Source organism: Motacilla alba, chromosome 11, assembly GCF_015832195.1.
Source record: "Motacilla alba alba isolate MOTALB_02 chromosome 11, Motacilla_alba_V1.0_pri, whole genome shotgun sequence".
In the NCBI taxonomy this organism is placed as follows: Eukaryota; Metazoa; Chordata; class Aves; order Passeriformes; family Motacillidae; genus Motacilla; species Motacilla alba.
In genome coordinates, this window is record NC_052026.1 from 365,498 (window position 1) to 392,535 (window position 27,038).

Genomic DNA, 27,038 nt, shown 5'->3' on the forward strand with positions numbered 1-27,038 from the left:
TTTTTCTGTTCGAAGTCTTATTAATGTTCAGCATTTTAGCTCCAAGTTTCAGTACGATCCATCTTTGAATTGCACAAGGTAGCCATATAGTGCAAATGCAAACCACTGAGCTGCAAATGCAAACCTCTGAATGCAAACCGCTGAGCCTCAAGCCAAATCTGGGAAATGTCTCTCAAATAATCAGTTTATAAGTGTTTTAAGACAACAAGGATTTTTTTAAATACTTCTGGTAATTTTAGATAGGAATTAAAATAGTGTTAATAGAACAAAAAAACCTGCTCATTTTTCTGAATTAAAACACCAAGGGCTGAGAAAACCACCCCAAAACATGAGCGAGATCGTTTTCAGAGAGTTTTAAAGAGAACAGTTGAGACATTTCCATTCAAAGCAAAAATCAACTTCAAACAAAAATAATGGTAACTTTTACTTCAGTCCACATTTTGTAAGAAATTTTCAACCTTTACCCTGAAGCACAAAGGACTCCAACTGAGCAGGTCTCCTTTCTAAAAATTTAAAGTTAAGCACTTACTGTAGCAGTTATACCACTCTATTAAAATGAGTAGTGACTGGTGAAGTTGGTAATCATGTTTGCACTACAAACCACAGAACAAACTTCATTTTTTTGTTTAATTCAAGCAGTTACTTTTAGTGCACTCATGAGCAGACACAAAACTCTCAAACGTTTGATTCTATGAAGCAAATAACAGCTAAATAAGCCTAACCACAAATTTAATTAGGATGGTGAAATGGCTCCAAAGGAAGCACAGTGGTCTGCTGTGACAAACCACAGACCAGGGGAATCCACAGGAGAGTTTAACTCCGTGCAAATTACCCAGCTGAAGAGGGCAAAGCTGAGGGTGTCTTCAAGGAATGCACAGCTAATGGCTACAGAAAGTTGTTGGTTCATTTTTCAAGTGAATATGAGTATGTTTAGCTGCTGCATAAAGAAAAAAATATAAGATCCAGCTGCAGTTTTATGGTTCCTCTCCAAGGCAGGATGGTACAAGTGTAGAATCCAATGAAAATGGTTGTTTTCCTTTGCCTACAGAAAGAACGTGGCTGGTTTGCTTGTCTGATGTTTGGTTGTTTCTGTAGTTTTCTTTTTCCTTCCTCCCCTACTCCCTCTCTTTTAAGTGGAGAGATCAAATTTAGCTGGATTTTTATTGGAACTCACAGGGCTTGGCTCAAACACCAACTGCTGGCTCTCGCTTGTGAAATACAAAGCTGTGTTTCATGTCAGGTACATACAGGCGTGTGTACTTGTGATTGTGATATGTGTGGAAACTGATCATGGGACAGTTATAAAGACGAATTCTAATAAATAACTGAGGGAGTAAAGCAAGGAAGAAGGCCTTTGAACTTATCCTTTGTTCGCAATTAACCTTTATAGCATTTGAATTAAAGCTTTAAGGATGTTGCTGTTTGACAGGAACTTTCTGCTTGTAGCTAAGCCTTGAAAAGCTTTGCAATAATAACCTTTTGAAGTATAATTTTAGAATATTGCTTGTAGTAAGGAGCTTTGAAACTATGGCTTTAGAATATATAAAAAGGAAACATGCTTATCTCAACACCTTAACAAAACAGAAAAGAGCAGCTTCAGAAAGGAAGATGAACATCAACTCAAGGATTGATAGCTTCGACCAAGGGAAGCTGGACATCACTGTTATGAGATTTAAAGTCTTGCAATTAAAAGGTGGGCCCACATCTGGAGTCTGGACTGCACCTGGGAGACTTCTTCCTTCTTTTGGAAGCTGGACCCCACCATCTGAGGATACTCCTTTCTGGGGTACATCCTGAGAAAGTCACAATAGTGTATAGAATTGTGATGTAAAAATTTGGAATAGAAACTGCTGAGAAAGCTTATGAGTACCCCTATAAATACCTGTAAGCCTCAATAATCATTGTGCAGCTGGAGGAAAAACTTCCCCCACTGTACCCAGCACTGTTTTCCTCATACTTTACCACATTAATTAATAAATTGATTGCTGCTTGAATATTGGCCTAGTCAAGCTTCTTATTTATAACACACTCATTACTGACATGGCTCATTATTCACTTAGTCTGATTCCATTCAAATCCTGGGAAGTTAATATTCCACTTTACAGTTTATCACCTGCTATCAGAGCTCTGGTGCCTCCTTACAGCTCCCAGGGTCTCCTTCAGTCCCAAGGGACAACGCAGCACCTCCTCTCTCACTTCCTCTGCGCTGCCTTTAATTCTCAATACACAGAAACACAACCCACCTCTGCAATCACAGGTTTCAACTTCAATTTCAAGTTGTTTTTATTTTTCTTTTACATGCTTTAGAACTTTTTTTTTTTTTTAAACTCATATCCCAAGGCTATCTGGAGTGGTAAGACCTGTGATTCCACTCATCAGGATTTGTTGTATACCTCTGTGCTTCAACCCTCCTGTTTATGATGAGGCGAGCAGCATAAAATTTTATCTTATAAAACAAATCCAGTCAAAGAGTCAGGTCTGTGATACACAAGAAGGGACTTTACTGACTTGCAGAGACCTGGCAATACAGGCTGAGTGTAAAATATTGCACAAGAAATAGCTAAAAGTTCCTTTACATGGTAGTTGTTCTGTGTTTTCTGACAAGTAACTAAATTTCATCTTACCAGCATTATTTTAATAATCTCTGCTGTTGTTCTTTTGCACTATATATTTCTTAAATTCCCTCTGCATTACCTGCAGGAAGGTGAACACACAAAATATTCCTACAAAAACCTTTGCTGAGATCTCTACTGTCCCCAAAGCTTTAGTGCCACCAATGTTACTCTGGTAAGTAAGTGTGCACTTTTTTCCTTGGAACACCATTCCCAGCCATGTCCCAGGATAGCACAGCATAACCCTCTCCATCAAGGAAAAGCTCGGCCCCCTGTCAGGGAGCTTTGCTTTAGGGCACTGAAGCATATTTTCTCAACCAAACCTGTAAAATTGTGTTCTTTATACTCCAGCTTGCTTTTTCATTTCCTGTGCTTTAAAAACACCCAAGTAGACTTCCGAGCTGCTTTGTAATTGTTTCAGATCTATATGGGATGAAAAAGCAATCAACGCTCCTACGGAAGTGCTAATAAAATGACTATTCTATCCATTTACTATCTAGTACATAAAATTGTTGCTTTGTCTGTTCCATATGTAAAATGCACCTCATGTCAGAGAGCCAATGACGTTGGAAAATCCCTCCAAGGCCATGGAGTCCCAGCTGTGCCCGATGCCCACCTTGTCCCCAGCCCAGAGCCCTGAGTGCCACCTCCAGCCCTTCCGGGGACACCTGCAGGGATGGGCACTGCAGAGCTCCCTGGGCAGCCCCTGCCAAGGCCTGAGCACCCTGGCCATGGGGAAATTCCTCCTGCCGTCCACCCTGAGCCTGCCCTGGCCCAGCCTGAGGCCGTTCCCTGGGCTCCTGTCCCTGTTCCTGGCAGCACAGCCCGACCCCCCGGCTGTGCCCTCCTGGCAGGGAGTTGTGCAGAGCCAGAAGGGCCTCCCTGAGCCTCCTTTGCTCCAGGCTGAGCCCCTTCCCAGCTCCCTCAGCCCCTGCTGGGGCTCCAGCCAGGCCAGAATCGCAGTGCTATACAAAGAGCAGTGCATAGACCTGCCAGAGGTGCCTTTATCACCGCCTTTTAAACTTTCATAAATACACAAAGACTCTTCAGACAGCACTACAGTCAAGTCAGGAGCAGAAGTGCCAATCTCCTCTGCAAATCCCTCGGCGCCGCGGTTGCCGGGTGACCGCGCCCGGGCCCGCAGCGTCTGTGACGGCGCAGCGGCCTCAGCGCCCGGAGCTCGGCCCCGGCTGCTCGCTCGCAGCTTCGGCGCCACAGGAATTGTTCGCAGAACGGTGGTTTTTGCGAGCGAGCTCTGTGAATTCACGGAGAGTTGGTCTCTGTGAGCAACTGCTGAACTCGCAGAACATTGGTTTCTGCCAGGCAGTCCTGAATTTCGTTTGAAGGTAAAGACTGACTCAAGTTGTGCTTTCTGGGTTTGTCACATCTGTGCTCTGAAAGAGAATGCCAAAGGGAAATAAATACAGGATGGGATAATGTCAGTCTTCAGCTCGGTGGCATGTACAGCTGAGGGGATGAACAATATGTGGTCTACTGATGGTGCTTTTTTCTCACTGAAGAAATGCAACATTTCCTAAACATACTAGTCTATACATTTTTCCTATAGTATTTCTTTAAACTACTTCTAGGCGAGTGATTTCTGTTTGAATTTCAGTGGGTTGTTATGATCTGGTTATTAAAATTATGAAGGAGATGCCCCTGAATTAAGGTGCAAAATGAGACCATAGGCCACAGTCAATAATCTGGATTTTATGTAACAGTAAATGTGAGGAAGAGAGAGGGGGAAAGAAATAGGAAAAGGAGGAGGGAGGGGGCTGGGAAAGGGGGAAGAAAGAGAGTGGCAGAGAGAGATTTAGTAGAAAATATCACCATTCCTTGGATCCCATCCCATCCCATTCAATGCTCTTCTGGTCTTCTCTGTGGTGAGGTCTCGCAAAATGTAAGACTCCAACAGATTAATGCAGATTTGGGCAAGGTGGGAGTGCCCAGGTACCTCCCTGGGGTGGGGCAAGTTTGGCTCTGTCTCTTGCTACTTTTGAAAAATGTAAAATCTTTAGCATCCGTATATCCTTTGAGTCTGCCATGAATTGGGTTCTGGATTTTCAGAGCTCTGTTGTTGCTCCTTCCAGTTTTGTTGAGGCATTATCGCTCATCTGCGACATCCTCCTTTCAGAATGGCTTCTGGATGCCTGAAAAAGACACCAACACCTCATCTTTTGCTCAGGGACAGACTGAAGCCTACAAATGTGAGTAGCCACTGGGGCTGTGTTAAGGCTGGAAGCTCCCCTGGTGTCCCTGCTCTCCCTGCCCCTGTTGTCCAGCAGCACTGGGAAGCTGCAGACCCCCTCCCCACCTCTGTGCCATGCTCCTGTTGCTGGGGGCTGTCCTGGGGCAGTAGGGAACACTGTGTGATGTTTCAGGGACAGCCCAGCGCCTGGCCTGGCTGTGCCAGCGGAGCCAAGTTGAACCAATGTTCAGCTGAAGCCCCCAGCATGGGCTCCTTTCCCTCCCCTTTGCCACAGGAATCCCTTCTGTCAGGCTGGGCACTCACCTGTGCTGCTCTGACCAGCCTGCCCTTGGGCACCTGGGCATGAGGGGGGGAAAGCTCCAACTCTGCCCAAAGCCTTGAGAGCCACAGCTGGTCCCAGCTGGAAGAGCTTCCAAAGCAGCTGCTCTCTCTCAGCTGCTGGGTGGGCACAGCTCCAGCCCTGCAGGCAGCGCTGGAGTCAGGGCCACAAAGGTCCCTTGCTGTATGGCACTGCGTATTATTAATGTATTGGCGCGAAGTATTTCAGCAAGTGACTTCCAGGGCTTCCAGAACTGTCCTAGTGGCTGTGATCGCAAATTATTCACCAGTGCCACTTGCTCAAGAAAAGCCTTTCTGAACAAGCACATCTCTGAGGTTCTTGCTGGTTTGTTTTGGGGTTTTTTTTTTGCCTTTCAGGTGCTTCCCTCTAAGTTCCAGAGGGATCAGTTTGTCAAGAATAGGAAGCAGGCTGGCATTGAGTGGAGTTTTGTACCCAGGACTGGCCCATCTCGACACCTGGCTGTGGTTGATCCAGAGGTAGCCTTTTCCTGCTCTTTTCCTTTCTGTTTGATGTGAAGTTTGAAGAGGGTGTGTGCTTGTGCCAGGCTTGCCTCCAGCAAAATACCTCAGTGTCCAGGTCGTGCTGTCACTGCAAACGGATGAGAGTGGTGCACTGGGGGTCCTGATGTGCACTAAGGCAACACAAATAACCTCTGCTGAAGCTGCTGAGGTGTGCTGGAGTGTAGCTGCCATTGCTAAACAATGGGGAAAGGCTGGGGTCACAAAGGCACAGAATTGCCATTTGCCATTCTCCTGCTGAAGGAGCCACCTCTTGCTTTGGTGTGGTCACCATCAAATGCTCAGGGTCACAGGATTCCCTCCACAGTGGCAGCGTTGGCCTTTGAAGGCTGAGGACCTGCAGTAATTACTTCAGATTTAACAAAACAAGTTGCATTACTGCTTTGGGTTGGAACAATGTGTTGGACCCTGACGGGGTGTTAGATTTTGCAGGCTGCCAGATGTACAGGGGACTCACCTCCCCTTTCCTTTCATCCTCCTTCCTTTTGGCCAGGTCTTCAACCCCGTCCCTCTGCCAGCTCACAGCAACACAACAAACCAACCTGAACAAATCCAAGCCACAAACAGCACACAGAACCAACAAATTCCATTCTTTCACTTCATAACCTTTTGGCTTCAGCCAAATATCACCTCATCTGTCACACCTCCTCTGGTACTGTTCTTTTCTTACTGATGCCTAAAATCTAGATCAAATCTGATATTTGCAGTTGTGTGGGCCTCGGTTTCCCTGTCTCAGAGTAAAGGACGTCCCAAAATTGTTTCCCATAGAGTCTGGTGTAAATTTGTGGGTTTTACTCCATGAGTGCTCAGTCAGTGTCCCAGTGGGCACAGGGCTGTGCTTAAGGTAAGTGCTGCCTGGCATTCTGGAGAAGGAAAGCTGGAGAACTAAAAAGAGCAGCTTGGCTTGAGCCTGCTCTAAGCTGATCAAGCAGTTCTCGATCAGCCCAGAGCAGAGGTGGGTGAGCCACTGTTTGCCCAGTGTGTCCTGAGCAGATGTGCTCACCCAGAGCCTGTACTTCACTGCGGATCAGTGTAAGATTCTCCTTCATGATCCTTCTTCCCAGCAGCTGAACCTCTCCCTGCTCTCTCTCGCCTCTCCAGCTGTTACCACCTCCCCCAAAAAAGAACTTGTTTCGGGTTTCCCCACCAGAGATGGTATTTCAGAACTTCGTCGCTCATGAGGTCTCTGAAATGGTGCTGTCTGTCATGAATAAGGACAAGGTAAGTGCTGGCACCTGGAGCTTTAACCCTGTGCTGGAAGAGGAGAGCGGTGTCATTCCCCGAGTGTACAGCAAAGCAAGTTATCTGCTGCTGCACATCCAGAAGAAAATGTCTCAGCACCTTGCTCTGCAAGATGGTGGAAATCTTCCTGTGCTGGGAATTGTCCCCTGATTTTGGCCTTGCATTGATGCTGTCTATCCCAAAGGAGCTTCCTTCTCTTGAAAGCTCTGGATTGATAGGAATGTTGAGGCCTGTACAGTTCTTAGCTGCTCTCAAGCTTTGCTTTGTGTCTGTACCACATCCTGTATCTCCTTGGTTCCTGGTAGGAATCTCTGCCTCTCTCAGCCTGTTGGGCTCCCTTTGTGCAGCTCACAGTCAGCTCAGGGGCTGAGTCTTCTCCACTTTATGCTGGAATCACTTCTCATTACTGGCATTGGCACTGCAGGAAGTGTGTTCTGAAAGAGCCCTGGAATCAGACTGCTGTAGCAGAAGCAGCGGGAGGCCTTTAGGTGCCACTTCAGGCTCCTGCTAAGCTTCATCCAGCTCTGCTCAGCTTTTCCAAAAGCAACAAGGTGCTCTGCTTTCCCTCTGGAGAACCACAGCACATCCAACACTCTTGGAGGTTTTCGCTTTCACTTGTGATTGTTTTGCAGTTTCCCAAGAGAGCTGAGAGGGAAAAAGTAGAAAAATGTCACCAGTTGTGTTCCAGTGTAAAGAGGAAAATGGAGAGCATTGGAATTTCAGTCAAGGAAACATTTTCTCAAATGAGCCTCCTGCCAAGAGTGGGCTGGTGGGAAGAGACAGGAGGGAGTCAAAATCAGGTGTTGATATCTGTGTGCTGGAAAAGGCATTTGCTGTGTCTGTGAATCCCAGAGGGCAGAACCTGTCCTGCTGGCTGCAGGCAGCAATGCCCAGCAGCCCAGCTTGCCTGCACAGGCAGCAAGAACCCCTGCAGGGCCAAGATTGGCTTTTAATACTGGAAGCACACTGTCAGTCAGTGCTGGTCATGTTTCTCCAGGCAGAAAATGCCTTTGAAGCCCATCGTTGATAGGCACAGCCTGGCTGTGTTTCCATCACTTTTGGCAGGCTGATTGCTCTCATGGTTTTATGATTCTTCCTTGCTGCTTTACTGCCCATTTAAATTCTCTTTGCCATCTCCTTGTTTTAGGGATTGTCTTGCTGTGATCCTTCTTTTGCTTTTCAGATTTGCTTTTATTCCCAGCAAGGCCACCGTTTTTGGGCTCTCTTGCTGGTCTGCCTGTCTGACTGTATCCCCATAACGTCCCTACCCAAACCTGATCTGCTAGAAGGGAATTTCTTCCTTCCCCCAGGACAATGGGCTGGTTTGCTTTCAGGGAGCACATTCCCCCTCTGGAACACGACTGCATGGCTGCGTGCAGGCAGAAGCCAGCAGGTTTTCTGGCCTTGTTGAATATGCAGATGACTTGGTTCAGGTGCTCTGTCTCCATCCTGCTGGTGCTGATCTGCTTGGCCCTTCCTTGCCACCAGGCTCTGCCCTACCGGCCCCGGCCAAAATGCTGGACGCAGAGAGAAGGGATTCAAGTTCACCCTTGTGAATGATGTGCCTGTGCCTGCACAGCTGAAAGTGCTTTGGAAAAGGGGTCCAGGAGGGATGACACCAGGGCACAGACAGGTCTCCTCTCGTCCTGTTTCCACAAGTGGCAAAATCATCATTTCACGTCCTTGCTGCAGATTGCTCGGATGGTGAAGGTGTGCATGGAGAGCTGCCCTTATTTCGAGCTGGCGTGCCCCAGTGATGTGTACCACATCGTGCCACCAGGCGGCTCTGCCCGTGTGCGCGTCCGCTTCACCCCCGACGAGAACAAGGTGAGACTGGAGGAGCCAAAGCACAGAATTCTCTCCAAAGCCATTGCTTTCCCTGCACTCTGGGTCCAGCCCATTCCGAGCTGGGAGCTTGGCTCCAGGCTGTGGGCAGGCGGCCTGCAGCAGCCAGTCACACCTTGGCACTGCTGTCAGGCACTGCAGCCAGGCCTGACAGGCTCTGCTTCCCCTCCCTGCACATTCCTGAGCATTCCCAAGGGAAGATGCACAGGGAACAGGATGAAAATGACAGAGGAGTGTTGATAGATGTTCAGCCATCTCTAGGTACAGTGCAAGGGGTTGCATTATTATGGAAAACACTAGAGGAACAAAGAGGTCAGAGAGCTTTCCTCCTTCCTGACTGCCAGCAGCTTCCCTGCCTCACCCTGGGCTGGAGCAAAGGTGGTGCTTTTTCACAGCCTCTGTTCTCCAGCCTTGCAGCCGTGCTGTCCCAGAGCACAACTGACCATGGTGCAGCTGCAGGGCCAGGGCAGAGGATGTGCTGTGCCCGTGAGCCCGGCCTGGCACAGGCACACTGGGCTCCGGGTGCCCTTGGTCAGCAGGAGCTGGCTGAGCTGCAGGGCACTTGGACACCTGCCTGCAGGAGCTCGTGTAGGGCAGGCACAACCTGCAGGCAGAGCTGGGAGCCCAGAGCCTGTGGCAGTGACGCTGCTGTGGCTCTGTCTTCATGCCTGTCACTGTGGTTGCTGTGTCAGCTGGCACCCATTCCGTGCCAAACGGGCTCTTGCCTGGAGGTTTGAACACCAGTGCTGAGGCCCTGGCAAGTCTGATCTCAGTGCTGTGATCTGGAGGCTTGTTCATACAGAAGGGTTCAGGACATGGCATGGAAGGGAGGAAGCCTTGCAGGGAGACAAAGAGAGGCTCTTTCCAACAGCATCCTGCTGCCTCTTAGTACTGTTCTTCTCCTGACTTGGTTGGAAAGGCAAAGTTAGAGGGGAGTTCTGAGCCAGCTGATGTTTCTACACCAGGCCAGAGGTGCAGGATCTCTTTGGGTGCAGCTGTTTTCTCATCTACCTTTTGCTGCTTTGAGTCAGTTTAACACTTTGTCCTATTCTCAGACAGTGGGAATATAGAAACCTAAAGAGGAATGTTCTGTGTTCCCTAGCTTCATGTTCCTTAGAAGGAACTTAGGAATTATTTAGCATAATTAAAATTTAGAGTAAAGATTATGGTGGCCTAGGGCAGTTCTTTGTATGACCCAAGTGACACAAGAGCTTAATGCCACAGAGATAGGTTTTGCAAAGTGCACTGGTGCCTTTAAAATGTGACATATTAGTAGAACTTAGTGTTCATTTTAGGATGGAATTGCTGAATTGATGCCCTTGAAGGGAGTAGATTTTTTTTCATCCTGCCATGGGGATCGCAGTAAATACCCTGTGCTGAGGAGTTTCTTTTCCTGCAGGATTATTCCCACGAGCTCGTCTGCCTCACTGCAAAGGAAAAGATCATTGTGCCAATTCGGGCCATTTCTGCCCGAGCCATCCTGGACTTCCCTGACCAGCTGGACTTCTCCGTGTGTCCGGTCAAGTGCAGCAGCCAGAAGACTCTGCTGGTTCGCAATGCCGGTAACCGGGAAGCTCGTTTCCAGCTGAGCACCCAGAGGTGAGGCAGCCCATCTGTTCTTGTACAAAGGATATCACCTTTGGGTGATAACAGAGTCGGGAAAGAGCAGCAAAAGGAGCCAGAGCCTCAGAGCTGCTGCCCTGCAGCCCTGGCTGGAAGTGGGCAGGACGTGTGGGGCTTGCTGTTGCTTCTCATGTTTTAAGCAGGATGCAGCCTCTGAGCTTTCTGTGTCCCAGATTTCCTGGGGGGGTGCTGGAACATGTTGGTCGCTGGCTTGCACCCTCCTGAGCACAAGCAGCTTCAGGAATGCTTTCTCACCACTGTCAGCCAAATAGAGCCATTCTCTGGGAGGCCACAGGCACGTGGCTTTCCAGTGCTCCCCGCATCAGATGCCTCATGTGAGCTGTGCTGTGGGCAGCCTGTGCTGTTCCTGTTACTAAAGCTGATCTGATTTCCCTTGTCAGCTGAGGGCATCAGTCACCTCTTCTGTTCCATGATGAACCTTTGAAAGCTAGTTTAAAATTTCAAACACATGATTTAAATCTCTGAATAAGGCTGTGTCCCCTTTCATTGAGATTTCTTTTTCAATACTCTGAAGTTCCTGTGTTTCTGCCGTTTTTTCATTTGGGCTTGTGGTAAATGTTTGTCAAAAGATCACAAATTCTTCATTGGGAACTGTCATAAAGGTCGAGCTCCTCTAATGCCTCTCAGTATCCCACATGCCCATAGGTATATGCACAGGTGTACAGGAAACAGGAGACATTTAGGGAATATGTGAAAAGCATCTGGGCTGCTTTAGAAGAGAAAAGTATAGAATAACTCCTGCTGGGAATCATCTGAGCAGACACACTGCTCAAAGCAGGACCAGTGTCTGGGGATTGCAAGGTGCCATTGGCAGATCTGGACCTGTCTTTAGATGCCATACAGGAAAACAAACAAACAAATGGACCTAGTTAAAAAGCAGAAGAAAACAACCTATTAAAACCCTCTCCATACCTTATCTTTTCTGCCTGTTGGGTGCAGCAGTGATTCATTGAAAGGGCAGATCTAACAGGATGAGAACTGTCTTAAGGAGCAGCTCACAATTTACAGATAAAAGGCCAAAATTTAGGCTGCCAGCCCCATCTCCTGGCAGTGGTTTTCATTTGGTTATTACAGTGTCAGGGATGTCTCCTTCACAGCTCTTCTGTCTGTGGGCTCAGGGAACAGCTTGGTGGTGTTGGCTGAAATTCAGAGGAGTTGAGAGATGACTGCTACAGCAGGAACAGAGGGGTCTGGGGGGTACAGCCCGGGGTGGGATGTAGGAGATGCAGGGGCCGATTTGCACTCAGTTTTTCAGTCCTGACAACTGAGTGCTGGACTTGGCTGGATCCTCTTCCCCTGATAATTTGAAAAGAAGAAGATACCTTCTTTCTCAGGCAACCCCTGAAGTCAGGAGTGTTATTCCCATCCTGCCATCTGAGGAGCATGTAACATGGGACAGCAGTGGGAATGGAATGGAGTGCTGAAGTGTGGCCAGGGATTCCCTTAACTGGCATCTTCTGTGTTCTGGTGAAATTTCTGGCAAAAGAATAAGAAAAAAGCCCTGTGCCTTGCCCAGAGCAGGCCCTGATCCCCCCGCGCCCCAGCAGAGAGCTGCAGCAGTGCTGGCATCAGCCCCGGAGCAGATGCAGGAGCACGAGCACTGATCTGGCTCTGGGGCTGCTGGGGCCTTGTCTTTCCTCCCCTCCCTCCAAAGTCTCCCGTCCAGCACATCAACATTGCTGGCCCAAGGCTTCTCCATCAGCCAGCAGGGATGTTCTCACCTGGGAATGGGAGCAGGTCAGGCCCGTCATTGCAGCAATAGGTCCTTCATGAGCAGAACCTGCAGCAAGTGACGCAAATAAAGCTCAGCTTGCCAGATGTTCTCTGTATTTTTGTGTGTGATGCATTCATCACCAAACTCCCCAGAGCACACTTTTAAGTGACAGATTGACCAGCAGCAAAGCACCAAGGCCAGGAACTTTTGTTTCCTCAGTGGGGCTGTAGAAGAGCACAAAGCCCAGCAGCTGCTGGGCAGAAGCACATCTTCCCTGAGCTGTCCCTGAGCATCAAAGCACAGACTCTTGTGATTGTCAGGCAAGAGCTCTTCACCTGGTGACCAATCCTAATTGCTCCTCTTAAATCCAAAGTGCACCAACATTTTTGCATCAGCATTTCCAACACGTTGCACAGAGTTTCTCTGCTGGGCCAAGCAGACAGTTACCAGCCTGGATGACAAGCCACAGTCCCAGACTGCGTTGCTGGTAAATACACAAAAACCTCCAGTTCTGCTTCCTTGATGTGCTCCTGATAATGGTGCTTCATTTAGCTGGGATGGGATCCTTCAGATTGTAAATGGCATCCTCCTTTGGGGTTTCCATGCCACTGGATTGCTCTAATCTGCATTTGCACTCTTTCAGAGTTTGGATTGCTCCTTTTCAGAGCAGCTTTCACTGAAATGCTGATAAAATGTCCCTTTTTAGGCTAAATCAGGATGTTTTCAAAGTAAAATAAACTAAGGAACCACACTGCAAATCCAACAGTGACCATTCCTTGGTCTTCAAGGAAAAGTTCCTTCTCCCTGCCTGATTCTGTAAGGCTGTAAGGAATTCCCAGGACAGGCAGTGCCCTAACATTTGCATCTCCTGAGGTGAGGTTTATAGGCAGCAGGAAAAGAGATATTCCCGAGGCAGTCAGTGTCAAGTTGTGCATGCAGATAGCTCTGAACCCTCTGTGTGCTCTTCACAAACCATTCTCGGATGGGATTGCTGGCAGTTGGACCCTTGAGTCTCATTGCAGAGAGCTGGATGCAGAGTGTGGGGCAGCTGAGGTCATTTTACCCCCAGGATCTTGTGAGGGCTGGATCTCCTCACAGTGGCTCAGTGGCTGTTTCTGATCCTGTCTGTTCTGGCTGTCTTCTGCTGACTGTGGTTGGTTTGTTCCCTGCTTCCCAAGTGAGCTGAAGTGAGCTGCACTGCAGAAGCAATCTCATGGCCAGGTGTCCCCCCAGCCCTGACCCCTCTCTTTGTGTTGCAGTCCTTTCTCCGTGGTGCCAGCCACAGGAACTCTGGGCGCGGGTGACACCATGCAGGTGACAGTGGGATTTCACGCGCTGACCAACGGTGACCATTTCGGGTCCCTGTGCTGCAACACAGGTGAGTGCTGGGCCCTGCAGGGGCGCAGGACAGTTCTCCACCATCACTCCCTGTTGTCCCTCCCCCTCCATTTGCTCCCGAGGTACCTCCCCTGTTCAGCTTCACCCCACAGCAAACTGAGAACTCCTTGGTGTTCAGGGGCTTGATAAAGGGCATCCCCTCTAACAGCCTAAGATTTTTGACTCCTGTTTTGCTGGCAGTTGCTGAGTGGAGGAAGGAGGATCCCTGATTCTTCACAACCATGTGGCTATGCCTGGGTGAAGTTTTATTTTATTCCTGGGCAGTGCTGTCTGTGAGGTCTCCATCAGACTCTCTCCAATGCAATGGATTTCTTGCACACCTCTGGCCCATATGCTGCTTCTCCATTGGCTTGTCACAGACCCTTTTTCTATGTTGCCCTTACACACAGATGTAGTTTCTGTCTAACAACATTTTCAGGCCCTCAAGTTCCTTTTTTTGTGACAAATCAAAACAAATTTTCCCTGTCCCCATTTCCCAGGCTGTTCATGCTGTTGCAAACCTCTCACATCCATCTCCCATTTGATTTCCAGACTGAGGAATCCCATTCAGTCTTAATGTAGAAGCTGCTCTCTACTTATTAATCTTTCCTTTATCCCTTTTTTATTTAATTTGCAACTCTCCAGCTTGGTTCTTGAGATCAGAACAATATCAAATATTTCAAGACTGATGTGGCTGTGGGTTTGGACAGGGAGATGATGATGATTTTCATGGTGTTCATTTTGTAGTGGTTTGTCATATTGCAGAGCCGGGCTGGCTGTGTTTCCTCCCCTGTGTCCCCTCCTGCTGTGGGCTGTCACTTCACTTGTTCCTCTGGGCCTCCTTTTGCTGCCCACATGCCCCCAGGCATATTTGCTGGTCAGCAACAAGGGAATCCAAGGGATCAGGAGAGACAGGAGTCTCATGGGATGCCTGGGGAGACCCTGGCCAAGCCAGGACTGAACAGGGCTCCTCAGCGTCACCTGAAGGACTTTGATGCAGAAATCCCGGTGATCTGAGTGGGTCACTGGAGCACACTGACCAATCTCCCTGTACATCCTGTCACCTTGGGGCCAAATCTCTACAAACACACTCAGAAAGAAGGTGTTTAAGGAGCTGCCCAGGACATCCTCAGGCTCTACACACAGAGCTGTCAGGATGTGATTATTGGACTGATCCACAGAACTGCTCATTCAGCTAAAAACTGTGACACTTTCTTCTGTGGCCTGTGGTTTGCTCTGTTCCTTGTGCTCCCATCAGCCAGTGAGCTGAGCAAATATTCCCCTTTGCTTTGTTCCAGGTGAAGAAATTTTCCACACAAAGCTCCACGGAGAGGCTGTAGGTCTCAATGTTGTTTTGACCACGAGTTCCGTGGAGGTTAAGACTTTCATCACCTTGTCAAGCCAGACAACCGTGTTCATCGAAAACAGGAGTAACATCACAGCCCACTTCCAGTGGAAGGCTTTTCCTACAGAGGAAGAAGACAATGAAGAGAAGAGGAGGTTGGTTTGAAAGATACATTTCAGGGAGATACATGGCCCAAGACTGAAACTAACATATGGCCTCAGTGGGGTCTTGGTGCTTTTGAATGGTTTAGGCCAAGTAAACCATCCCTGGCACTAGGCTGTGTGTCCCTGGGCTTCAGGAGCTCAGCACTCAGCATTCCAGTTCCATTTATACTCCAAGCAGGAATGGCATTTTGGGAAGGAAGGGTTGGTTGCAATGACTGGATTTCCTCAGGTTCTAATTGGGCTTTTGTCTCTCTAATCTTCTTCCTACCTGACCTGGCAACATGCCTAAACATTTCCTGAGTTGCCAGCCCCAAAGGTGATACACCCTCTTTTTTTCCCTTAGTTCCTTCAAAAGCTTTTTGCCCGTCCAGGCTGGTTGTCTTCCCCGCCAGTGTGTCTTTCAGCACACAGGGGAAGACTGTTCCTCTGCCTTCAATACTTCTTTCTTGAAGTATGTCTATTCTTCCTGAACCCCTTTGTTTTAAAGTCTGTTTCCCAAGGCACTCTCCAAATCAATCTCGAACAGACCGAATCTGCCCTCCAGAAGTCCAAGGAGGAAGTTTTGTTGATGCCCCTCCTTGTTTCACCAGATATTGAGAACTCTGTTATTTCATGGTCACTGTACCCCAGACAGTGGTGAACAGATGAAGTTCATTTAGTTATTAGGGAATCTCCTGGTGATATCCAGTACCTGGACTCCAGGAAGGCAGCACACTTCCCTGTGGAATGGATCTGGTGGATATACAGGGCCCTCAGCTCCCCTTAGAAGAGAGTCACCTACTACCACTACCCTTCTTCTTAATACTTGAGGCTGTGATCTGTCTGACAGACCAAGTGCAACTGGGAGACTCTCCAGACAGAATTTTTTCTTTAGTGTCATCTGCCAGACCCTCTGGATCCAGGGCCTCATACCTATTTGTCAGGGCACCTGGGTAGGTGGTGGGGATCAGAAAGGAGTTTTATTACCTCCCCAATAGAGACCCATATCTATTCCCCACTGTCTCTTAGGTCTCTTCCTTTTGCCTCATTGCAGGAAGGGCAGGGCTCTTCTGACTCCTGCTGAGCTTTTCTCAGGGTTAGAAGGGTGTAACTCCACCAGTTTATTTCTGTTTCGCTCTCCCTAATTCTCCTCAGCTTTTCCATTTCTTCCTTAAGCTCTGCCACCGTACAGAGCAGATCATTCAGCTGCTCACACCACACACAGGTATCTTTCACACTATCCTCTGATATTAACACCAGGCTCAGACCCTCCCTGCAGCCAGGGGCCTGGACAGCTGCATCCTTCCTGGGGGGTTCTGTTTGAGTTAGCACACTCCTGCTGGCAGCAGCAGCAGCAATGGCTTTTCATCATTTGTAAAACATTGCTGGGGAAAAAAAAAAAGGCAGAAAGAAGAAAGGGAAAAAAAAAAAAAAAAGGCAAGCACCTCACACCAGCCAAAAGACACAAGGAGGGTGGCTGGCTGCACCCTTTTTGCTCAGCGTGATTGTGCCAACTGCCATGCAAAAACTGAAAATCTGTGCAAACTGCCATGCTCAAATGGCCGTGGCAAGCCCCTGTTTGTTGCGGGCCAGGTCGCTCACACTCCCCAGAGCCATTTTGCATCACCTGCAAAGGACCAGGAGATCTACCCTTGCCTGCCTGAATGGCTAGAAAGAGGGTCATTTAGTGCCCTGGGCTTCTTAATTTTCCTTTGTTCTCTGTCTAGTTACACAGTGTCTGACTTCCATACAAGCTCTCTGTGTTAAAAGAAAATCCCTGTACCTTGTCCAGCTACTTCCTTGGGCTGTTTATTTCCATTTTCTCCCACTTGCCTGACTCTGCCTGGACCTCAGGTGATCCACTTTTCCCTCAGAAGCAACTAAGTTTCCCCAGAGTAAACTTCAACCTGGTTTTTGTTTTGTAGATTTTTGTCCAATTACATCTGTTTTCATGCTTGTTTGTGTCCTAGACTGTCACCAGGACATTTTGTTCTTCTTACTTCCAGTCTTCAGGATGGGTTCAGCTCCAAGGCCACTGTCCTGCTGTCAGAGAAGCTTTTGAGATCTCAGAGCAGGGAGGATGTTTTTAGGAGAGGAGATAGTGCAGGATCCTTTCCCTCTCAGGACATTCTACTACCATGCACTGGGATGGGACCCAAAAAGCTCTGGATCATGAAAAGGTCTCTCCAGGAGTTTGCTGTCTCCCTCCTGCACAACAAAGTCCCTTCCCCTCTCAGAGCCTCTGTTTTCATGCATATTGCATATAAAACCTCAAATGTCACTGAAGGGATACGGTGCCTGAATTCATCCGTTTCCTTTGGAAGTGCTCTGGGATGCTCTTGTGAAAGGCAGCGTAGGGAACAGGGGAGGTCCAAAATGGAAGAAACAAGGAGCGATGCTGGTAACACATAGCTGCAACCCAGCTTCGTCTCCCCTTCCCAGGGAAGCCCTGCAGTGGGTGCTCCATGATTTTTGTCTGCATCCTCCGAGCGGCTCAGTGGTAGGAAAAGCCAGCTGAGGTAGCTGGTGGATTCTGCCTCACTTTTGGCAGAGGCTTTGAGTCAGGAGGTTCTCTTGAGGGATGCTGGCTTTGGAAACCTCTCCTAAGCTTGCAAGTGTGGAGTAAAGCTACCTGCTGCTGTGCCAGTGAACAGCAGGTGATGCTCTGATCCATGTGGGACCCTCACGGCTTGGGGTCAGCCTTTGCTGGGGAGCTGTTGCTGCTGCTCCTCCCCGAGTGCTTTGCTCTCCTGCACTCACACTTCTCTCTGCAAAGATGTGGCTTATTAAACAATCTGCTGGCCTTGTCTCTCCCTGTGGCTGCAGGCAGTGTCGTTTGCTGCGGCTGCCAAAAGAGGTGTGGCAGGAAAACTTAATGGAGGAGAAAGAAATAGAGAAGGTGAAGGGCTCTTGTGAAGATCGCACTGCCCTCCTGAACAGCATGGTCCAGGAGGAGATGGCAAAGGTGCAAGAAGACCCCATGCTGTTCTCCAATGACTTTTTTTTCATTGAGCCAATGGTGAGTGATAGCTGAGAACCTCATTTTCCTCCTCCTCTTCCTCTTCCTCCTCCCAAGCACCCTACCCCTGCCCCCCTTCCCCCCAGCTGCGGTCACTGGGCAGATCCTCAGCTGGCCCAATGTGCTGAGAGGGAGGACATGGAGTTTCTGGGGCAGCTGCAGAGCTCCCTGCTAAAAGCATTGCTGTCCTGCAGGCTCAAGGCAGGGCTGGGAGCCTGACAAAGCCCAGCTCTGCTGCAGGGCTCGAGCTCAAGGGCACTCGGTGCGTGTCCTTGCAGTGTCCACAGGGAGCAGTTCCTGTAGCAGGGGCTCCCCTGACACGTGGGGTTCAGCAGAGGCTGTTGGAGCACTGCCAGCTCACACACCCTGACCTGAAGCTTGCAATGGCTCCTGGGAAAAGGAGGCCAAATTCAGCCCAAGGTTAATCTCAGAAGTGCCAATCCCCTCCTGTAACCACGCCTTGCACTATTTCTGAGTGTCCCTTCCAGTGTCATCGGTGAGCCTGGGCACAAGGGTGGAAGGTCTAAATGGGCCTTTTGAGTTCTCCTGCACACGGGGACAGAAAACCTTTTCCCTTTCTGTTTCTGCAAGCAAACTGCCACGTGCTCCCATCAAGCAGAGCCCTGATTCTGAGTACTGGCTTTGTGAGAGGTGATGAATGCCTGGTGTCTGCACAGGGCAAAATCCCTTCTCATCTTGGAGCAAACCCCAGAATAATCCCAACCTCTGCTTTCTTTCAAAACAGCTTAACTAATATTTGTATTTCAAGGAAGGGGATCATGTTCTCTTCTTGGTTACTCCTATGGCCCATCTAAGGCCCAGAGCCACCAGTGCACAGTGGCAGTACATCCCGTGTAGCTGACAGCAGCATGATGTGACCAAGAGCTTGTGTCAGAGCAGCAGGAATATTGTGGACAGTGGGAGCTGAGCAGCTGAGCACTGAGAGCTTCCAGTGCTGTGTTGAGCTGGCTTTGGAGGGTTTCCTTGGGCTCCTTGTGTTGTTCATTCATCACTGATGCTCTAAATCAAGGCTTACAGGCCTGTGGTTGAAAACAAGAACTGTGAAGTTTGAAGAGACATGTTTTGCTGTCTCTTTCTGTTGTAGGAGGGAGAAATCGGGCCGCATTGTTCGGCTGAAATCAAGGTGACCTTCAAACCCCTGGAGGCACTGGAGTATCGAAGTGTGGCTTACTGCAGCATCTCAGGTACAGCTCCTGCTTCTCTCAGCCTCAGTGAAGCCATGGTGCAAGCCTGAGCCCACGGGGCTCCCATGGAACTGCTGGGAAGAGTCCCTGATCAGCAGGGCAGTGCTGGCACATCCCCACTGGCCCTGCAGCTTCCAGGGAGTCTCCCGTGCAAGGCCAGGCCTCAGAATCCTGTCTCTGGGCTCCTGATCCCAGAACAACCCAGGCAGTGCAGGGAGAGGCTTCCATGCCATGGCTTTGCCAGCATTTCCTCAAAGGCCAAAGAGCTCCAGAGCAGAACAGCTTTAGTGAACAAGCACTAAGGCCCTCCAGGCCCCTGGCCTCCAGGATGGGTCCATTTGACATGGATCCATCCTCAGGTGGTAGGAGCTGAGTTAGAAATGTGCTCCCTGAGCCTGGATCCCCTCCCAGTGCCCAGACACCACCAGAGCAGAGGTGGCTGAGCCCCACTGAGCCCAGGCTGTTTGTAGGAGGAGCACCCTTGGCCAGCAGCTGCTGCTCTCCCTGTGTGGGAGTTGTCACCTTGCAGCTCTCAGTCTGTGGAAACAGAACACAGTGCTGAGTGCCAGAAGGTGAGGACTTTGGCAACAAAGTCCTGTGCTACTGGGCCAGGTAGTTTGGTAATTGCCAAACTCTTTCTGAACTTTGTGCCTTCACTGAATGGATTGCAAAGCTCCTCTAGGTGCAGGGGAAGGAAACCACAGAATCACAGGATGTTAAGGATGGAATGGACCCTCAAGATCATCTAGTCCCAAGGCCCCTGCCATGGGCAGGGACACCTCCCCCTAGACCAGGTAGCTCCAAGCCCCATCCAGCCTGGCTTTGAACACTTGCAGGGCTGGAACCTCCACAGCTTCCCTGGGCAAGCTGCTCCAGTGTCTCACCACCCTCACAGTAAAAAAATTCTTCCTAATATCTAACCTAAATTTCCTTTCTTTCAATTTCTACCCATTACTCCTTGGCCTGTCACTACAGGACACCAGAGATGTTTTAAACTCAGCAAACTGGGGGCTCAAATTGGAAACCAGCCCAAGGAATGGGTTAGAAATTAGAAGTCAGCCCCAAGGGATATCTCCTGAGGGAAGAGAAGGGTCCATATCTCTCCTGCCGCATCAGGAGTGGTTGCATCCAGCTCAGAGTCAGGGACTAGCACTGAGGCAGCCTGGAAAATAGAGTGTAACAGAGGGAATTACTGTACTGAAATGCACATCTCTCCCCAGGCCGTGAGACCAGGCCGCCCCTGCACCTCAGAGGGGAAGGCCAAGGACCCTTGGTTGAACTCAGCTCTGAAACTCTGAACCTTGAGAACATTTTTTTCAACACCACCTATGTCTATGAGGTGAGCAGCAGGGCTTGGGATGGATCCTGATGGCTCCTGAGGCAGCAGCAAGCCTGGTGGAGCTGTGGAATTGCTGCCAAGCTGGGCAGTTGTGAGCAGGGAATATTTGATGTACTGGTCAAATCTGGGGGGGTCAGAAAGGTGTGTCTGTTGTTCACAAAGACCCAGTCCCTGCTTTTGGGCAGCCTTCCTTAGGCATCAGCTGGGAGGCTTCCTGCAAAACAGCCCCTTGGCACACGAAACCAACACTGGGTCAAAAAGCTGCATGTTCAGAGGCTCTTGTGGCAGTGCCAGACACAAGGCACCTTTGCACTGGGCTCTTCAGAAGCAGCTGCACCAAACTGGCTGCCTTTGAGCTTCAGTCCACTTCAAACAGCTTCCAGTCAAGCGGCTCCTGCTTATTCCTGGAAGTCACAGGAAAGCCATCCAGCCTCCTGGCTCAGTGCTGGCCCTTGCAAAGGGCTTGGGAGTTCTCTCCCTTGCTGAGCAGCCCCTCACCACACTTCAGCCTTGGTGCATCTCTGGCTCTAGAAAGAGAAAAGTGTTCCTGGGAATCAAGCAAAGGATTTCTCTACCTATTTGCCTCCCCACAATAGTGTCAAGTTTGCAAAAAAATCAAGAGAGAGCAACTGAAAGAGGTAGAAAATGAGGCACTGCATCATGCCAGGCACTTTCAAAAGCTTGGCAGTAGAAGAGAAAGACACCCTGAGTTTTCTTACCAAAAGATGGTGCTGTCTGTACATTTTGATGCTGATGCCTCACGATCAATGGATTGTTTTCATGGTGTGGGAAAAGGTGAATGAGTAGATGGTGCTGTTGGAGCTGTGCTAGCTGGGACAGCAGCAGCTCTGTGGTCGTTCACTACGCAGCTGCAATCACCCCACGCTGCTCTCAGGGCCAGCTCTCAGTGAGCTTGGTGATGCTGACCAGAGGTGCACTGCTCTGTGTCCATGGGATAAGCCCAGGGTGACTGCAGTTCTGTGGAGTTACCACTGCTTTGCATGAAAGCTCAACGACAGAACTTGTCCTGTTGTATCTTTTGCCTTCTGCCATTCAGCAGCACAAAGCATCTTCTGCCTTTTCTGGGTGTTCATTGCATCATTAGACAGTAACTCACACGAAGGGAAGATTCCACATGTATTTCCATTTTGCTTTCTTGCTGCTGCAGGTGAAACTGATTAACCAAGGAGCTATTGATGCTCCCTTCAGCTATATCCCTTCAACCACAGACATGGGCTTCTGCTTCAAGTTTGCACCCGAGGAGGGCATCATTGCACCAGGTGGGACCCAGACTGTTCAGATCTCCTTCAATGCCCCCATGTTGGGGTGGTTTGAGGAAGAATTCCAGTTCAGTGTGGCTGGATCTCCTACACCTGTGATCCTCACCATCAAGTAAGGAGCCTGGGAGCTTGGTGGGCACATCTGTAGGTGTCTCTGGGACATCCCCCACCTACCTCATGTTGGGGTCGAGCAGAGAAAAAAGGTGTTGCCTGAGGTTTTAATCTCTGCTCTGATCCCTGCATTACTTTAGTATGGGGGTGCCTCCTGCCCTGTGTGGTACCCGGGAGCTGGAATGACTCCTCCCTGCAGGGATCTCCCTCTGCCTTGGGCCGTGGCAGGCAGTGGGATGGAACAGCTTTGGGCAGTAGCTGCACTGGGATGTCCCACCTGAACAGCCAGCAAGGCCCCCAGGGCTTTGGAGATGGGCCAGCCTGGGTGATTCTGCAGCAGCAGCAGTGTTTGTAAAAACTTCTGTTAATAACCCATCCCAGATGGGCAGCAGCAGCCTCACCTCTCACAGGCATGCTGTGGGGGACAGGCTGTGCTCCCAGCTGCTGTGCACAGAGTGCTCTGGTGCCTCCTTTCCACAGCCAGGAAAGGGCTGATGTAGGAGTCAGGGAACTGTGCAGCAGAAATGAAAGCAATCTGCACTGGATTATACCAATAGGATAAGGGAGATGGATAAAAAAGAACAAGAAAGTTATTAGCAAGAGAAAAGTGGTGAGTACGTCTGCCCATAGTGGAGAAACAATTATGCTGGCTTTGTTTTTGGAAGAAAAGTGCTGCTTTTTTATTTTGGAAATCGAGAGGGAACCTTTCACCATGAAATAATTGATTCTCCTCTGTCCCTCCCCCAAACTGGTCATGGGATGTTTCTGCATAAGCAGCTTTCTCCTTGAGCAAGGGCAGCTGTCTCTTGTTGAGATGTGTAGAGCAGAGCCAGTGGCAGTCCTGTGAATACAACAGAAGGCACAGGTCACTGGTCCTTGATTTTTAACCAAAAGGCAGAGTGGGCATTGATTGGCATCAGCCGTGAAATAAACTCGTGAGTGTAGTGCAGCTTCAAGTGCTGATTTCAGTGGATGGTGGTGACTTTTGGAGTCTGTCTGCCGAGTTCAAGGACAGCTGAGGTGCTGTGCTAGATTCAGGACAGCCCTGTTTGGTTGTTTCAGCTATTGCTCTTGACTGTGCCAACTGGTGCACTGCTGACAAGCTGGTTCTTTCCTCTAGGACTCCTCTGTCCACTGTGTAGAACTGCTGCTGCTCTTTTCAGAGGATGTTTGGGGCTCCCCAGGGTTCATGTCTCAGAACTCTGTAATGATTGTGTGGGTCAAACTCTCCTGAGAAAGCTCCTCATGGGAACAGCAGTTACAGCTAAGAAGGAGCAAAGCAGGGAACCTGTGGCTGGAAAGGCTGGTTACAGAAGTTTGTGGGGACACCTTTATGTCCATCACATTGCAGATGGGGAAACTGAGGCACGGAGCCATGTTTGTGTTCAGGGTTCTTCATGGGACCACCAGCATCCTGGGGGCTTCTCCTGCCTGCCCTGTGCCCAAAGCCCCAGCAGTGGCTGTTGGCTGCTGGCCACTTGGCTTTAGCTGCCTCCTCTGCACAGGGGCACTGTGCTGAGCACATGGTGCTGTGTTGGTTGGAAACCCACGGTGCCCTGACCCCAGGTTTTCTGCCCCGAGCAACAAGAGCCGGACCTCTGCAATTCCTTTAACCAAGCCATTTCCTCCTCTGTCCCCACCATCCAGGGGCTGTGTCACTGGACCAAGTTTACACTTCGACCTCCCTGAGCTCGAATTCGGGGACATCTCCTTTGGTGAGTGTTGCCTGGGCTGGGACACAGCGTGAGGGATCTGTGCCTTCCAACAGAAAAGCGTCCCTCACTCCTGGTCTGCTGCAGCAGCCTCCTCGGGGTGTGAACTGCAGGGCTGCTGGTGCCTCAGGTAGCATTTTGCCATTGTGAGATCAAATAGCACCAAGGAATAGAAAGTCAGTATTTTCTGGTGTCTCTGTCCCGCTTTAAAAGACAGATGTCTGCCAAGGAAGGTGGGAATCTTCCTGGAATGGAAAGATGAGCCCCTCCCTCCAAATGATTATACCTTTGAAATTACAGGGCTCACAGGCAAAAATATGGGAAAAGGAATAACAGTTCTTTACTAGACTATATCAGGACAGCACAGACAACAACACAAGAGCAGATGTTTCCCACCCACCAAGTACCGTTTTTCCCCTTTGGTGTCATTCCGGCCGAACTTCGATCCCCGAGCGGGAGGAAGGGAAGCTCTGCTCCCTGCCCAACCTCAGCTCCGACTGCACAGCCGCCCACGGCATCACGCCACAACTCCCAAAAAACCCCAAAGGGAAAAGCCCACCCCCAGGGCCAAAACCCCCCAAAACCCCTATCCCCCTTCCCAGACCGAGGGGAACACTCACCACCAAGCCTAAACCCGTAACAATGAAGTTCATGAACTCTTTAAGGAAACTAATTGCCTTTCCTGAGCTGCTTCTTCCCCACCCTGCATCACCACGGAGGCACGTGTCAAGTTGCCTTTTGAATAAGTGAAACAAGAAAGGCAACAAGTGGAAATATGGTTCTGAATCAGGAGATTCATCCTGCTTCATCCGATTTCATTCCTAAGGTCTCTTCAGCTGAAGGCAGCTGTTGTACCTTTGCTTCTTTTCAGCTGTTGACTGTTGTCTGCATGTGGTGACCTCGGTCTCATTTGAGGATTTGACATCTGTGTTTGCCCTTTTTGTGCCTCTCTTGCCTCCCTGCTGGAGTCACTGCTGGAGCTGGCAGTGGTCCCTTTGATGGGCACAGAGAAGCTCTGGGCTGCACCTACCGTTGTTTTTTCTCCCCATCTGTGTTCCAGTGACTCCTGGTGAGCAGGCCTGGGGAGAAGTCTCCTCCCCACAGAGCTGGCCAGCGCAGCCAGACGTCACTGCAGAGCAGGTTGTGGCTGCTCTCTCTGGGCTCTGCAGGACATCCCCACCATGTGTGGCTGTATCTCTGCCTTTCCAGGATGGAAAGCAAATCTCAGAGCTCAAGTGGGGTAAACCCTTGCAGGCAGCAGTCGCAGTGAGCAGCATGGGTGTGATGTCCCTGTTTGTTGGGTGAGGTGGGACAGGGTTCCTAATTGCTAATCTCAAAGCAAAGCTCGGCTTTGCCTCCAGTTGAGTGGGCTCTGAGCTGTCACGTGCTCAGTCTGTTTGGCCCAAACCAAGAGATGCCTTAAGGATCCTGCAGAGAGAAGCTGCATTAGGGTGCTTTGCATCACGTTCTAGTTCCTGATTTCATCCTCACTTTCTTTTGCTGTAGCTTCTTCTCAACGATGACTCACTGTTTGTATATCTTGAAAACGGTGGGAGTGTTGGCAGACTTAACAGGGAATTTTACAGCTTGAATTTTCAGAGTAAATGCTCGGCCTGGGTGCACACTCATCACTGAGAGATAACTGGTGCTGGTTTGGGGCAGGTGAGGGAGCTCCTCCCCATCACAAAGAGAGAAGCTTGCAGTGTTCAGCAGGGCTAGGAGTGGGCATTTTCAGGCCTGCAGTCTGGAATCAGTGTCAAAGGGAACTAAGTGACGATTGATTCCTCATGCAGCTTCTCGGCGAGCTGTAGTTCAGATAATAAAGAGCTAAACTCCAATCACACTTTCATCCTGCCAGGATAGTCACACCAGGAGTCATGCCATAATGGGTGCCTCAATGGATATTTGTGTCCTTTGCCAGGCTTTCCCTACACGCAGAGCTGTCGCCTCACTAACACCTCCGTGGTGCCCGTGACGTTCAAGCTCCGCGTGTTGGACGATGGCACGCAGCCGGCTGTTAGCAGCTTTGATCAAATACGCAACGACAGAGACCCAGCCTGGAAGAAGGGAATTCGTTTTTATGAGGAGCCCAGGGAGTTTACAGTGAATCCCAGCCAAGGGACCATCCTCCCCCAGGGACACCAGGATATCAAGGTACGGGAAGAGTCCAGCCACAGACGCTTCAGCACCAGGGCTGAAGCTTCACTGGAGTGTGGGAGGGCTTTAGCTCTGGTGCCAGCTTTGAGCATGGTGTGAGTGGGAGATCTGCACTGGTGTGAGGCCTCTGCTTGCTGGGTTGCTCGGGATGTTCCTCAAGGAGCACTGTTTTGTTTCCAAAATCACGAGCTGAGATCAATACCATATGGTCAAGTCCTGAAGCCGTTCTTGTGGTTTTGAGAGTGATTTATTTGATTGCAAGTGGGCAGAGCAAGGATGAGGACAGAAGGTGGCTGTTAGAGAGATGTCATTGTATAAAGCAGTTAGCTTTTCTTCTTGGTCTCATTTCTCCTCTCCTGGGGAGCAGAATGATTTGTGTTCACTGCAGGGATCTCCAGTGGAGACAACAACTCTGCAGTCATGAGCTGTCCAGCACCTGCTGGGCCACTCTTTGCCCTCAGCTTCCTGCTGTAAAGCTGAACTCATTCTGTTCAAGTCAGATTTGCCCTGCATTTATGTCATTGTAGTCAGATGAAAAATTGGCCCCTTAATTTGAATACAGTGGTGCATAGACCTTTAGTCTAATGTTTTAATGTAGCTGACCTATGCCCTGGTAGCAAGGTGTGTTTAACAAATCTGGTATTGCCAGAAGGCTTTTGTTCCTCTGAGACTGTGCTCTACACATGAACCAGCAGAAGAATTAAGGCAAAATCCTCCCTCAAGAACTGGAGGATATCACACGTGTGTAATGAGCTTTTGTAAGGAAGAATTAACTGTTCTCTTCCACCAGGTGACCCTGTGTTCCAACACTGTGATGAAATACTACCGGAAAATGCTGGTGGACCTGGAGGGTATTGGTGAGGGAGTGGCATCACTGATCATCTCAGCCAGGTACCAGCCCTTGCCTGGCCTCCCCCAGCCACTGCCTTGCCCAGGGTTTGCTGGCTGCAGCTGCCAAGGAGAAGTGCTGGTTCATGACCTCATGTTGTGCCAGCTGGACATGAGAACAGCAGTGCCTGGACAGCAGCCTGTGGTGAAAAGCACACCCTGCTCACAGCCCAGCACAGTCCTGGGGCCTTTTTCTAAAGGGACCAGGAATGATTTAATTTATTGGCCTGGTTTTTGGTGCTTGAGGTGGAACAAATTTCCCGAGGGAAATTCTTTCATCCTTCCTGCAAGAGGTGGGGTTGTGCTGGTTGCAGCCACGCAGAGGCTGGTTTGGGACA

The 27,038-nt window shown here is 49.6% G+C and overlaps 1 protein-coding gene across 1 annotated transcript; it reads left to right on the top strand.

Annotated features, from left to right (window-relative positions):
* Positions 1 to 9,210: 9,210 nt before the first annotated feature.
* On the top strand, positions 9,211 to 25,750 carry LOC119705741 (hydrocephalus-inducing protein homolog). Its single transcript, XM_038148506.1, has 7 exons — positions 9,211 to 9,297; positions 10,166 to 10,365; positions 13,384 to 13,502; positions 14,800 to 15,001; positions 17,816 to 18,008; positions 21,721 to 21,944; positions 25,577 to 25,750. Exons 1-7 carry the CDS (start codon positions 9,211 to 9,213, stop codon positions 25,608 to 25,610), a joined length of 1,059 nt encoding a protein of 352 aa, XP_038004434.1. The 3' UTR covers positions 25,611 to 25,750.
* Positions 25,751 to 27,038: the final 1,288 nt, after the last annotated feature.

Bases quoted from the DNA above. Each gene is read 5' to 3' on its own strand.
- LOC119705741 (XM_038148506.1), top strand. From the start codon at position 9,211: ATGGTGCAGCTGCAGGGCCAGGGCAGAGGATGTGCTGTGCCCGTGAGC. The intron at 15,002-17,815 runs GTTGGTTTGAAA...CTGTGGCTGCAG, and splicing joins GACAATGAAGAGAAGAGGAG to GCAGTGTCGTTTGCTGCGGC. The intron at 18,009-21,720 runs GTGAGTGATAGC...TTGCTGCTGCAG, and splicing joins TTTTTTTCATTGAGCCAATG to GTGAAACTGATTAACCAAGG.